Source organism: Nilaparvata lugens, chromosome 2 (genome assembly GCF_014356525.2).
Source record: "Nilaparvata lugens isolate BPH chromosome 2, ASM1435652v1, whole genome shotgun sequence".
Lineage (NCBI taxonomy): Eukaryota > Metazoa > Arthropoda > Insecta > Hemiptera > Delphacidae > Nilaparvata > Nilaparvata lugens.
Genome location: NC_052505.1, coordinates 25,486,275 through 25,500,915, shown reverse-complemented (window position 1 = coordinate 25,500,915; position 14,641 = coordinate 25,486,275). Strand labels below are relative to the sequence as shown.

General features: G+C 32.8%; 1 protein-coding gene across 1 annotated transcript in view; it reads left to right on the top strand.

The window, feature by feature from the left end:
• LOC111045016 (kinesin-like protein KIF11) overlaps positions 1-14,641 on the top strand; it is a 40,925-nt gene that overhangs the window by 13,172 nt on the left and 13,112 nt on the right. Inside the window, 8 exon segments of the mRNA XM_022330319.2 lie at positions 437-586; positions 2,551-2,772; positions 5,924-6,116; positions 7,756-7,938; positions 10,000-10,187; positions 10,710-10,849; positions 12,913-13,028; positions 13,619-13,801. Coding sequence (XP_022186011.2) covers positions 437-586; positions 2,551-2,772; positions 5,924-6,116; positions 7,756-7,938; positions 10,000-10,187; positions 10,710-10,849; positions 12,913-13,028; positions 13,619-13,801 — 1,375 coding nt within the window.

Below are 14,641 nucleotides of genomic sequence, written 5' to 3'. Positions count from 1 at the left end.
AACTAAGCTCCTCGGTCGCTGACGACAACTAGTCTCCCCGTCAGTAAAGCTCCTCTTTCAGGAGCTTAGTTGACGCCGTCAGTAAATCCCCTCGAATGTGGTTTCAAAAGGAGCTTTACTGTCGGGGAGACTAGTTGGCGCGTTCCCGTAATTACACTTACGTTTCATCCCACTAAGTTAAGAGTACTGATAATAGTCATTTGAATACGAATAAAAACTAAGAAATAACGTTAGGCGTTTGCTAGAATGAACTTACAAATACCCGAAACTAGTCGTGTCTAACAGAAAATAAAAAAGCGTAATAGTGATCCTAAGCAATTGAACTTTCAAGTAGCCCTATTTGAAAGAATAAACTTATACAAATATTGTGTACTGATTTGTATCATTAATTCATCATTTATGTTGTACAGTAATTAATTTGAAAATTTGTTTGCAGGCTTTTCGAAGACAGTAGCAAGAAGGGATCTGTCATTATAAAAGGCCTAGAAGAAGCCACTGTCACAAACAAGGATGAGGTATACAAGATATTGGAAAAAGGATCGGCCAAAAGACAAACCGCCTCCACTCTAATGAATGCTCAGTCCAGGTGAAATCAATTTATTTGTCAATTCATCCAATAGTAGAAGATTATTAAGTTCCATAAATTGATGTAAACCCCACTTTCGGACAAGCGCAATACGCTTGTATTCAAAACCACAAGAGTACAGTTCTAAGCTAGGCTATGTTCATGATGCATTATGAAGTGAAATATTTACACCCTCCAAAAACATAAATATAGATACTCTATAGGTATTATTTTTTAGGGCTACTTTTATTTATCTGGAAATTAAACATTCAAGTACCCTTTATTTTGAATTTTATTCACAACATGTTTCAACATATTAATGTAATTTTCATTATTCACTTGAAATGGCATTAATATGTTGAAACATGTTGTGAATAAGAGTTTTTAAAAAAGGCTACTTTTTAAAAGGGTAAAGAGTATAGCTATGGTCAACTGTACAGCACTGATCAATTTTGCAAGCTGCATTGACAAATTTCTTCAAACCTACTGTTTTCTAGCAATCTCACTTCACGTTTTTTATATCAAATCAATAGAAAATAATTTCCATTAAGATTGATCCCTTGCCCCTTGTAAACCAATGCTACTTTTACCAAGCAAGAATACATCATTTTTCAATTTTATTTAAAGTTAATGATTTTATAATTAGTTGAATGATATTGTATCTGTGATATTGTTAGAATGATATAATAATAATATTTAGGGTGTTGCCCACATAAGCTCTTGGGCTTGTGCGTGGGTAATGAGTGAGAGGGATGATGATGAGAGATGACGACTAATTTTTTAGGCAGTCGGGACCGACGACTTATCGTCTCATCCAAAAGACGAGGTGGCCGTATCTATGTGATTGTGCTGTGGTCAAATATTTTGGCCCGGTAGAGATTCGAACTCGGGTTCTCTTGATTATCAGACCAAAGCGTTATCACTTACTACAACGAGCCACCTAATATTGTATATATGAATATATAAATAAATTTAATATCATACAAAGATAGCGAACCAATGTCAATCAGGTGCTGACTTATAACGTTAATCGCACTACAGTTATGTTTTTAGTTGATTAATTGTAACTTAGGTGAAACGACTGAGGCCTGTTTTCACCAGGATCTAAACGTGTCGTTAGAGGAAGCGTAAACTCCAACTAGCCCTTAAATGACAAAATCTGATTTCACACACACCACACGCCGTTAGAGTTAATGAGCCGTTACAGAGTTAACTGGCCAAATTTGGTCAGTTAACATCTGTAATCTGTCGTTAATAAAAATTGGCGGCGCTCTGTTTACTGTCATGTTGAAAGTAGTTTGTTGAGGTTATGTTTAATTATTTATTTGCGGTTTTTACGATTAATTTGTTGTTTCAATATGGAAAGGCCAAATAATGCTAGAAGAAGAGCATACGAATTGGCATTTGAGAGTGACAGTGATGATTATTATGTTGTTCGCCGACCTATATTGATAAGATAAAGGGTTGATGATTTTAATAATTTGGACGAAATCGATTTTTTTTTCAATAAGATTGACAAGATGGCTAGAAGACATCCTGTGAAATTTTACTCAAATACAAAAAAAAAACAATCTATAGAACAATTATTAAAACACTACAGCCTAAATTAAATGAAATAAATCATACAACTAAAAAAAACTGCACTATAATTATATTATTAATTACTAAAATTTGTAGGCTAATCTCCACTCAATTTGGTGAACAAAACTTGTGGTTTCGGAATCTAGTAGAATTTTCTAGTTGAAGTTTTACATGCTTACAACGTGAAACAAGTGTCATGGCGGCTCACTGCCACCCTGATCCACTCTAATCTGTCGTTTCGTAACATAACATAAGTTTTTGTTGGTGAAATCGAATTCCTTAATCTTTCGTTAAAGTCATCAGTTAGTGTTAACTGGAGATTACTAAGCGAAGTGTGGATTTGGTGAAACTCGCCCTGAAAACGCAGTGCTAATCAATTGTTTGTCGATTGGTTTGCTTTGCAGCCGATCGCACACGATCTTCTCGGTGACAGTGCACATAAGGGAGGACGACTACGTGAAGGTGGGCAAGCTGAACCTGGTGGACCTGGCGGGCAGCGAGAACATCGGCCGGTCGGGAGCGATCGACAAGCGCGCGAGGGAAGCGGGAAACATCAACCAGTCGCTGCTGACGCTCGGCCGTGTTATCACCTGCCTTGTCGAGCGCTCGCCGCATATCCCCTACCGGTACATTCACTTGTCCCACTACTCCAAATACAATCAATCAATTATATTCCTCACAAACTCAAGACAAAACAATACACCACAATGTTGAACAATTCAAAAGAAAAAAATATACAATAATATCAGACAATTCGAAAGAAAATATGCAATAATGTTTGACAATTTGTGAAATAAGGAAAGTAAAATACTGTAAGTTAATAAGGAGATCAACGTTCTTCACTATGGCAAGCCATGTACTGAAGTTAGTTTTGGATTTTTGTTGTCAGATTCAATTCAATTTATTCTCAGCCAACAATACAAATTGTAAAACGAGGCAGAGTCAGAATGTAATATACTCATACAAATTTTGTACGAGTAGTCATTTGAATAGTTGATACAAGCACATAAACTAGTAGCATAGAATTATGTACATCATAATAGGCTAACAAGTTATGGTGCAACAAGGCAGAGTCAGAATATTATATACTCATTCAAATTTTGTACGATTAGTCATTTAATAGTTGATACAAGCACATAAACTATTAACACAGGATAATAATAATAATAAATTCATTTATTCTTCCAATTTATACATTACACATAATCAGAAATTATGAATAGTACAGTAGATATATAACAACAATCTTGCAAATTATAAAAAATAAAGATAATAAAAATAATACGATTACACGTTGTACAAAGAAATCACAATAATTCATTTACATCAAAAGAAGAATAACTAATTTCAAATACCCCGAGGACTAAAAGTCCTGTTTGGGGCACCATTATATTTTTAATTAAGAAAGAAAAAAGGAATGAATTATTTTGCCGAGTCGGAACTTGCATAATATGACAGGGTGAGGAATTTTAGTTTAGAAAATACATGTATAATACATTTTTATCTACTTTCCCTTCATTTGAAAAGAATAACCAACAATCAATGCACATTCCAGGCAATTAGCAGACTAATAAATTTTATTTTATAAATTTCTGTCCATAATTATCAACATTTTAGGAAAATTACTCATGTAGCTTGAATAATAATATTATCTTAACACAATTTCCAAGAGAGAGATGACATTCATCCAATGAAACCCGTAAATTCATATCTATTCTACATAGATAACTCTCCACATCACTTTGTAATAGAAGCCAAGCTTTTACTTCATTTTTAAAATGTTTTTTATTATTGATTCGTTTCAATTCTACCGGCAAGTTGTTGAATGTTCGGGGGGCTACATACAAGTAAAATCTTCGGAATATTTCCTTATATGGTCGCGGAGGTATTAGCATGTCCCCTGATCTCAAGTCCTGTCTCCTGCCCCGCTCTATTTCTAAATTTGTTTCTCTTTCTCTTCCAAATCTTGAAATAGTTTAAAAAATATATAGGTATCTGAGAGGGAGCAAATTCCAGCTTCTAAATATAGCCAAATACGAATGTATATAGGTTTTTTATCCATTACTTTGACAATGTGCTTTTGTCCCACTATTAAAGGATTTATAATGGAAAAATAAGTACCTCCCCAAGCCACCACTCCATATGACAATCTACTTTCTACAGTGGCATAGTAAATCATTTTTAACACATCATTTGGGCATAAATTTCTAAGAAAATAGAACTTCCCACATGTTATGAAGAGTTGTTTTTTCACGTTCTTAATATGTTCCTCCCAACGCAACCTTGAATCAAGAAGAACACCCAGGTATTTTATTGAAGATGTACTTTCCACGACTTAACAGTTGCAGTTGCTTAGCATGCACACTGAAGAATGAGCTATGGCATTCAGATTGTCATTTTCTTTGTTTTGTTTATGTTTAGTGTAAGAGAATTTCTATCGAACCAGTAAGTGAGAGCTTTTAAATCTTTAGAAATATGTGTTTTAATATTTTCAATGGATTCTGCTACATAACTCAGAGCTGTGTCATCAGCATAAGTGGTAATACGTCCTTCCAGAATTCCTGAGCTAAGGTCATTTACAAATATAGCAAATAGTTCAGCTGATAGGGCTGAACCTTGTAGGACTCCACAATATGTTACAGCCTCATCACTTAGCTTGGAACCTATCCTAACCCTCTGAATTCTATGAGAGAGGAAGCTAGAAAACCAATTATTACATATCCCTCGTATACCAGCTTTATTGAGCTTTGCTAACAACAATGAGTGGTCCACTGAATCAAACACCTTTCTTATGTCCAGAAAGAGAGCAGCAACTTTCTTATTTTCCTTCACACCACTATATATCTGGGATAAGAGCTGCATGATAGCATCTTCTGTCTTCAGGCCTTTTCGAAATCCAAATTGGTTTTTACTATAGAACTCTGTTCCACGTAAGAACTTTTGCAGTCTTGCTCTCATCAATTTCTCTAGTATTTTTGCAAATGTGGGTAGCAAAGAGATAGGTCTATAATGGTCATTAATCTTTCATCTCCAGATTTATATATGGGGACAACTATGGATTTTTTAGCTATGGCTTTTTATAATGCACATCATAATAGGCTAACAAGTTATGGTTATTATTCACATAGGTAAGCTAGTTTTCTGTACAGTTATATACGTTACTGTCAATTTATCATGTCATGTCTTGATTGACAATTTATTATAATGGCTGGCTAAAATAAAATTTCAGCTGCCAACATCTCCTCAAGCCCTGTCTTTGAATGATTTCGAAATAGTACACTTGACGATTTATAATGTTTATTATGGGTACTCTCAGGCAGTTTATTGAATAATTTTATTCCAGTATATATATGCATGCATCTTTTTCGTTTTTTACTAGTTACTGTGCTAGTGGTCCTGTATTTTTTAGGCTAGGCACACACCAGTTAGTCAAGACAAGACATGAACAGATACGTTCAGTCACAATACTTCACATAGTTGGTTATGAAGACATGTCTAATTGTAATGACTAATCAGTGTGTGTTGCGTCATATGCAACTATGTGAAGTATTGTGTCTGATCATGTCTTGTCTTATCTTGACTAACTGGTGTGTGCCTAGCCTTATTCGAATTATTATTTCTATGTTCTGTCTATCTTTGTTGGTCTATGTACTATAGCTTTGATGTTTTTTGAGATAAAATTGAGTTATTTGTACACTTTTAGACATGATGAGGACGTACACATAATATTGTTAGGAAGTATTTGTGATTTTACTTCTAAATCTAATGCTTTTCCAGAGAATCAAAACTGACTCGTCTATTGCAAGACTCGCTTGGAGGCAAAACGAAAACGTCGATTGTGGCGACCATTTCTCCGGCCAACACCAACATTGAAGAAACGCTCAGCACCTTGGAGTACGCGCATCGCGCCAAGAACATTCAGAACAAACCTGAGGTCAACAAGGTCCTCACTCAGAAGAATATTCTCAAGGTAACATACCTCATTGTCAACATTCAATCAATCAATTCATTTATTTCACAAACGAACATAATACAAAATAACAGAGAAAGAGAAAATACAACAATTTGAAATAAAAGCGGACAGCCCTAGCCATAAGCCTGAGTGGGGATATAAAACAAATGAAACAATCTAATCTCCTAATAAAAAATAAAATGTTTGTTTCAATGATGTATTAATTGATAATCGTCGAATATGTAGGGTTGAATCAATAACGTTCTTGGTAAATTATGTTACCTTATTATCAATTGAATACTATTTGACACTTTCGGTTCTGATAGTTACTATTAGCAGGTGGCTTTTTGATGAAAATATCTATACTTATTAATTACTGCAAATTTCGTTTGCACAGTAAAAGCTTCAACTGAATTGAATTAGCTGGTGGGTGGCTCAAACTCAAAATGAACCATAAATTATAACAAAAGAGAGGATATGGATTTAATCCAGTAAAAAATGAAATTTCGTTTAAAATGGCACCATGCAAACGGCATTAATAGTAGTGGTAATAACTAAGTAGTATAATAATGACTAATAATTATTTAATCTAATTAATGAATCTTGAGTATTATTAAGGTATTTTTAATTTTTATCACTAAATTTGATAATCCACCATTTTAGTTCATGTTATAATAACATGTTCAAAATTAGAAATGATAGAAATGAAGAACGTGTAGTTTTTGTTCTTCAACCTACTATTAAAACTTTTAATAGTCATTTAATTTCATTAATTATCACTATTCTATGAGTATTTATTCATAACTATGTTGTTCCATCTAAATCGAATTCAAAAGAGAAATTATTTTGGGTTGAACCTCAATTCAAAAAGTGAACAATTTTATGTAATTTTACCCCATTTTTCTGTACCAATCATTGAGATTTTGAACATGTTAAATTATATCATAAACTAAAATGGTGGATTATCAAATTTAGTGATAAAAATTAAAAATACCTCAATAATATCCTTTATTTCTGCATGTGCATAACTGAGTATGTTCTACTCGCGTCGGCATAACAATAGAATTCACAATAGTGACAATATGTCTATAAGATCCTTTCCTCTATGTCTGTCTAAAAGATCAGAACAAAATAATCATCAACAAATATTTTTCCAACTATATCATTGAAGGCTGTACACAAATATACAATAAAGGATACATAAAATACGTTTATGAAATGATGCATTGTCGTTTTCTACAAATCAATTTCATTTGTTCCAAACTTGAGTTTCTATTTTGAATTGATACTAATATTGCGTTTTTATTGTATGGTGGGAGGATTCGTCACATCTTTGAGTCAAGCGTTTTGAATTTATTGAATTACTGTGTATTGCAAGGGTCTGATTAAAAACTTGGCAAACTGGAAACTTGAACTACTGAAATCTTGAAGAATTTGAAATAGGCTTATAAATATCCTCGGTAAATTGAGAATCTATATGCAAAATTTCAAGTTAATCAGTCCAGTAGCTCAGACGTGATGATGGGTCATCCGTGATGATGGGTCATCCGTGAATTCCATATCCCGTACGTGTATAAGCCGATTCTTTCCTTTATTTTATTATAGATTATTTTATTTGCCAGTGTAATTTTTAAATAATTAAATGTCTTCATTTCAGGAATACAATGAGCAAATCGAGCGACTGAAACGAGATTTGAAGGCTGTTCAGGACAAAAGTGGAATAATAATTTCTGAGGAGAACTACCAGCATATGATGCAGCAAATCGGAAGTCAAGAGGCGGAACTGGTCGAGAAAATGAATGAAATCAAAGCTTTGGAGGAAGAGAGAGATAGACAGTCGGTGAGTGCTCTATCTTAGTTCAGAAATTAATATTAGGTAACCATGATTATTCTCCTTATTTTTTATTAACTGTATTAATGACATTCATTATTATTCTTTCACTTTTTCAATTTGTTTCTATCGACACAATAGAATTGTCGTAATACCTAATAGGTATACCTAACAGCTTGGGAGGAAGACTGTTCCAACTCGAAATTGAAAATTTTGAGCTAAGGGTGTATTTTAGTTGGTTTCTATGCACTTTATTCGGTGGAAGACTGTTCCAAGTCAAAACTTGTTCAAATTATTCTATATGTCACGGAATGTTCAGTATTCCTATTTTGAAAACCGATGCAATCATTTACAAGAAGACTGTGCCATTTCGATTAGAACAGTCTTCTATCCCAATTCAGCCATATTATGAATAAAAACTTGAAAATACAGGCCACTTTTAAGAAGTAATAAGTAAACTAAAACAGTTGTAATCAGATAAATTGAGTGATTCTAAGAGCAGAAAATCAAGTTCGAATACCTATGAAAACTTTAAAACTGCTCTCTTGAATAAACTACTTTTTTTGAGTTGAACAGTCTTCCTCCCGAGGTGCGCTATGCATCCATTACTTTTTTAATGTTGCAATATACATTCTCATTTGGAAAATTGTTTCATTTTTAGAAGTAAGGCCGGTTTCATAGGTCGACCGATCGTTAGTGCGTACATCAGTCGCGGTTTCCTCATCTGGCAATTCCATGTTTCCGTTCACAGTAGACCTGACCACGGACTCCGTACTAATATATTGAATGAAAGACCTGACCATGGACTCCGTACTAATATATTGAATGAAAGACCTGACCATGGACTCCGTACTAATATATTGAATGAAAGACCTGACCATGGACTCCGTACTAATATATTGAATGAAAGACCTGACCACGGACTCCGTACTAATATATTGAATGAAAGACCTGACCATGGACTCCGTACTAATATATGAATGAAAGACCTGACCACGGACTCCGTACTAATATATTGAATGAAAGACCTGACCATGGACTCCGTACTATATATTGAATGAAGACCTGACCATGGACTCCGTACTAATATATTGAATGAAAGACCTGACCATGGACTCCGTACTAATATATTGAATGAAAGACCTGACCATGGACTCCGTACTAATATATTCAATGAAAGACCTGACCATGGACTCCGTACTAATATATTGAATGAAAGACCTGACCATGGACTCCGTACTAATATATTGAATGAAAGACCTGACCATGGACTCCGTACTAATATATTGAATGAAAGACCTGACCATGGACTCCGTACTAATATATTGAATGAAAGACGTACGCCACTAACGTAAGCACCAACGGTCGGTCGACTTATGAAACCGGCCTAAAAGCTTGTCAAAATACTCATAATATTTCGAATGATTGTCTCTGTACCTCATCATACTTTGTATCTAGGTCTGGGTGAACTCATTTTTATCTTATTGTGAACCTTGAGTAATTTACATTTTATTTGTATATTTCCAAGAGTTAGGCCTATTCTATCTTTGCTAGTTCAAGAGAATCATCTATGTCAATATTATGATAGTCTATACTGGTCAAGTTCAAATTAATTCTTACCTCCTATAAATCGAGTCAACATTTGGGTTCTATTGCATGAAAATTGAACTGCTGTAAGATGAGATGACTCTTTGCAAGTCGACTGATTTGTTTATTAGTTCTAGTTGAAATGTTTACTTTAGATGACAATATTTTATGGCGGTTGAATTTGTTTGAATTTTCTTGAAACTGGTCGTTATTGTATCAGCCAACAATCTTGATTTTGATCCATCATATATATTTATAATAATGGCAATTAATGTATAAATTTTGTAATATATTATTACAATCGTTGTAATTTCACATCGATAGAGTTCAAGAAGATTCATTATAGAGTAGATTTTACTCAATGTTCGTTAAACCCCCAATCAGCGATTTATTTTTCTCATTTCTAGTCAATATTTATTTATAATTAATTAAACACGCTTGATTTTTGGAATATTTGTTTTATTGGTTGTATTTCTATTCCAGCGAATCATGGAACACTTTGAAACTTTACTGAAAGAGAAACAGGCAGAGCTGGAGAGTGTGAATGAAGTGTTGATCAAAACTGAGACGGTCAAAAAAGAAATAACAGAACAAGCAAAAGAACTGCAAGAGGTGGTCAAGGTCACATCCAAACATACGGAACTGCTTCATGATAAATTGGACAGAAAAGCGTAAGTTGAAAAAACAGTCATTCATTCAAAAATAAAATTGATTTCAACCACCATGATACGATGACGTATGTGTATTGACTTCATATTCGTTCTCTTATTCTCGGTGACGTCATTCTACGGCAGTTGAATTTTATTGGATTTTTAGCTGATCCAACCAAACAACTTGAATTGAATTGTATTTTTGTAGGCAGTTATCTTATTGGCCTTGATAATACGATTGTAGATTTGTAAAAAAATCTTCAATTTTCTGGCATTTGTATAATGGAATTAATTTGTCATTCAAGCGATATCATTGAATAAAACTTGATTTGATTTTATTTGCATCTTTATCCCAGTAAAAAGCATTTTGGAGATTCTCTTAGGGACTAAATTATTCTCCAGGATCATAATGTATTCTCAGAGTCTTATCTATTTATAAGATCTATTATATGACTTGCATTTAATTATTTTTACATGTTACTTTTCTATTCATTCGTCGATTTATTTTTTCAATTTATGCATTAAATTATTTTTTCTTTACAGTAAGTTAGACTTGCAGAATGCCGAAGCTCTTGCGAAATATAAGTCAGAGTTCAACAAATATTTCAAAGAATTAGGAAAACTGCACACTGCTTACTCTCAAGCTGACGATGCTCTTACTGAGGAACAAAATAAGTTCTTGGGTAAGTTTTCACAACTTCAGCTCCGAAGAAATATGATAGATAATGATAATGTTTCAACCATTTTTGATATTCAATACTCACTATTACATACCACTAATAAAATGACTCAATCTATTACATAGGTACTATTAAAATGATTTTACCTTTAACGCCAAGTCTATAATATTCTATTAGTAAGAATCACCATAGAAAAAGAAGAATAGTGAAATTTATTTTAATATCTGTGTTTTCTCTATGGTGTAAGCAATAATCGAGTGTGAATTTAACACATATTATATTGATTCAAACAGTGTCTTGTATCCATTTATTTCCTCAATAAATACTAAAATCCCAACCCGCCAGTATATTTTTCATTAAGTATTAGCCTAAATCTAAAATCTTCAATGTTGATGTTTTAATTTTGTTTAGTTATTTATAATTTAAGTTATGTTGTATAAACATCACCAAAGGAGAGAATGAAAACACTTTAACAATTCAAAAATATTGAATTTACAGAAATAATAGTCTTGATTCTAACTAGTAGTTCTGTGAGAAGTAGACCTCGCGCTCAGTAAGTTACATTGACCTGTTGTTACGTTTTCTCAAAAATTAATAGTTTATCAATTTAAAATGTCCAGAAAAAATCCAAAATAAACATAGAAAGTTCTGTCCTAACGCACCGTGACGTGTTGTCCCGGAATGTGAGTGTGAGCACTGTTATCAGGTCTGGCTGCCGTCGATACGCCAATCCAATCAACCCATCAGAGAACATTCTGTGTGTCGTGTTGGCAAAAAATCGTTGTGTTGAAATTAACAAAATAAACTACCATAATGCTGATTTCCTACCAACTCCATTTCTCACTTTTCATGATTTTAGAAATCAATTTCTTTTCAATAATATTTGTTGCAATTTTAATCATCAGATTAAAAAAAAAATGTTTTCTATCTAAACTCCAAACTAGAATTATGGCCTCGGCTTATGGAAAAGCAAAGTTCGTAGACAACTGTCTACTAACGTTGATGCAAGGTACCTAGAATACATTGTATTCTAGGTACATTGCGTTGATGGAAAGATACATTTTCAAGATGTTCTATGTTTTCGAACGGGTAGTATTATAGTCCACTAGACAGCTGATTTATGACGAATAAAATTCTATAGTCTTATTTTTATGGTAATATTGGTGTTCGAAGGAAACTCCTTTTTCCTTTTATATTATCCTTGAAATGCAAAATTTCCAAAAACCTTGTATATACGTCGAGGCGAAATTCAAAAATAAACATACCTGTCAAATCTCATGAAAATCTATTGCTGCGTTTCGCTGTAAATGCGCAACATATAAACATTAATAAGGAGAAATGCAAAACCGTCGACTTGAATCTTAGACCTCACTTCGCTCGGTCAACAAAAATGTCTCATCCCAATTCTTTATTTGGTCTCCAAATATTCTAATACGTGTCGCTATCTACCATTTAATCCATTATCTAAGTATTTGTACATGTAAAGAGAGGAATTTGAAAAGAGAAAACAAAATATAATTATCACAGCTCATCTCATTTGAACTATTTTCAACATATTATCACCGTAGAATAAGCATATCAGAATAGAAAGTTTGTGGTCATTTTAACGATTGCGGACAGAATTGTGAACCCTGTTAGCGCTACCTGTTAGAACTCTGTGAAAGATCTTCAACTAGCGCTAGAAAAATGTTTGTGGTTGAAAGGTGAGGCTAGCGTCTCATAGCCTAAATAGAACTATGTAGACGACTGGTTTGAACTACAGTTACTATAGTAGAGTAAGCATAAGTTTGTCTTTCAAGTTTTTGAATAAAATTCATTCAATTTTAAAAAAAAAAATTGCTAATACAAGTTGCAATTCAGTTATTCTTTTAACGTAGGCTGTAATTTGATATTACAATTTATTTCAAAATAGAATTTATTACAATATACTGTATTTCAAAATGGAATGTATTACCATTTGAAAAAAATCTTATTTTATTTTGTAATAGCTTTCAGAGACTCTCATCATAGTAATTGTAAAAAACCATGAAACACTGCCTTATTCTGATTTTCCAAACAAATTTCAGAACGACTAGCTGAAAAAGATGAAGAAATAACCAAAGATTCCTATCAAACGTGTGCTGCTATTGAGGAAAAGATGACTGAAGCTATTTATAGGATTGAAAACCTGATGACCAAAAATGTAAGTACGGTACTAATGTAATGTAATCTTCTTTAGACAAAACTCTTCTCAAATTTAGGTGTGTTGATGACTATTTTGTTGAATAGTTGATCACATTTTCATTAAGAAAATTCGAAGGCGGATCACGAGAAAAGGGTTGAGAAGGTGGTTTTGCTGTTGTTTATTTATTCATTCAGATTGAAAATAAACATGAATCAAAATATAAATTATTGGGAAATGAAATAAACATATAAAAGAATCGTTGGCTACCCTGTCGGTCCTGTGCAAAAATAGAGCACATGAGCACTAGTCTACTCAGAATTTCCTCAGATCGGCTAGATTAAAATTTTTGTTGCCTATAAAATTAGATGAACATTATATAAAAGGTTCTGTTTAATTATGTTTTAAAGGTTGAAGGAAAGGTTAGGAAGGTTAGATTTTTTCTTATAAATGGCAATATGCTGATATTGCAATATATTGATATGACAATAACGAAAACTATCAACGATTCCGATTTTTTCTTTTAAACTCAATATTTTTTGTGTGAGTTCTCAGAAAATTAATACTTTTAATGTAACTGTGTCCTTTATGATTTCATAAACATTTTTCAGCTTAATAAATCGATTGATTGGATGAAAATTTTGGAAGAAACTATGCAAGAAGTCTACGAGAGAGAAAACAATGACTTCATAATGTATATTGAACAAACTGCTGTACCTTTAGTATTCACAATTATTGAATTCAAAGAAAAGATGATGGCGGACGTTTCCCAGCTAGAAGCTGTAAATAATGATGTAAGTAATTTTTATAATTTCGTAATTTAAAATAGTAAGTAATTATGTAAATAATAATTGATATGCTGCCCATGGTAATGTTCAGTTAACATGAAGGATTACTGTATTAATAAATTCTCTATTATTGTAATATATAGATTGCTTTTATTCAATTTAATGGAAATAATTGGTCTACTTATACAAGTTGCTCAATCATTGAAATGATGGTTTGAAATTATTATCCTGTTGAAGAGTTTGCTTCACTACTCATCTGTGGGTTCCAACCCCCGACGAAGAGTGACTGCTCCACATGTGGAGAGGAGAGCAATAGACTTGAGACCAATAAATGCTTTGCTCCAAATCGTTGTAAGATAGAAGGAGGGAGACTAATTTCTGTACAGTATTTTATTTAAATTTTATTTTATAGTCGTAGGCTCTCAAAGTGAAAGGGTAAAATAATTATTCATTTATTGAACAAGTTAGTGTTTTTCTATTCGTCAATCAGCTTTTAATTTTTTTGAAGTTTATCTTTTATCATATCTTGTTCCGATTCTTTGAGGTTCTGCTTCCCATTCATAGATTTCCATTACAAAATTTCATCATTTGTACTAGATCTTTTCTACTCTTAAAATATATTTACCAAGTGAATTACATAATTTGATTTTACTTCACAACTATGAAAATCCAATTTAATATGCTGTCAATTACACTGAATAACCTTTGTAGTTAATGACATATCAATTTAAATTCCCGTTACATAAGTAAAAGTAGGCCTACTTAGTAGCAAGACTAGCAAGTGATCAATTTCTATAACATATTTCTCTCAAAATTTCTCTTCTTGTTTTCTAATACTTCAATAAA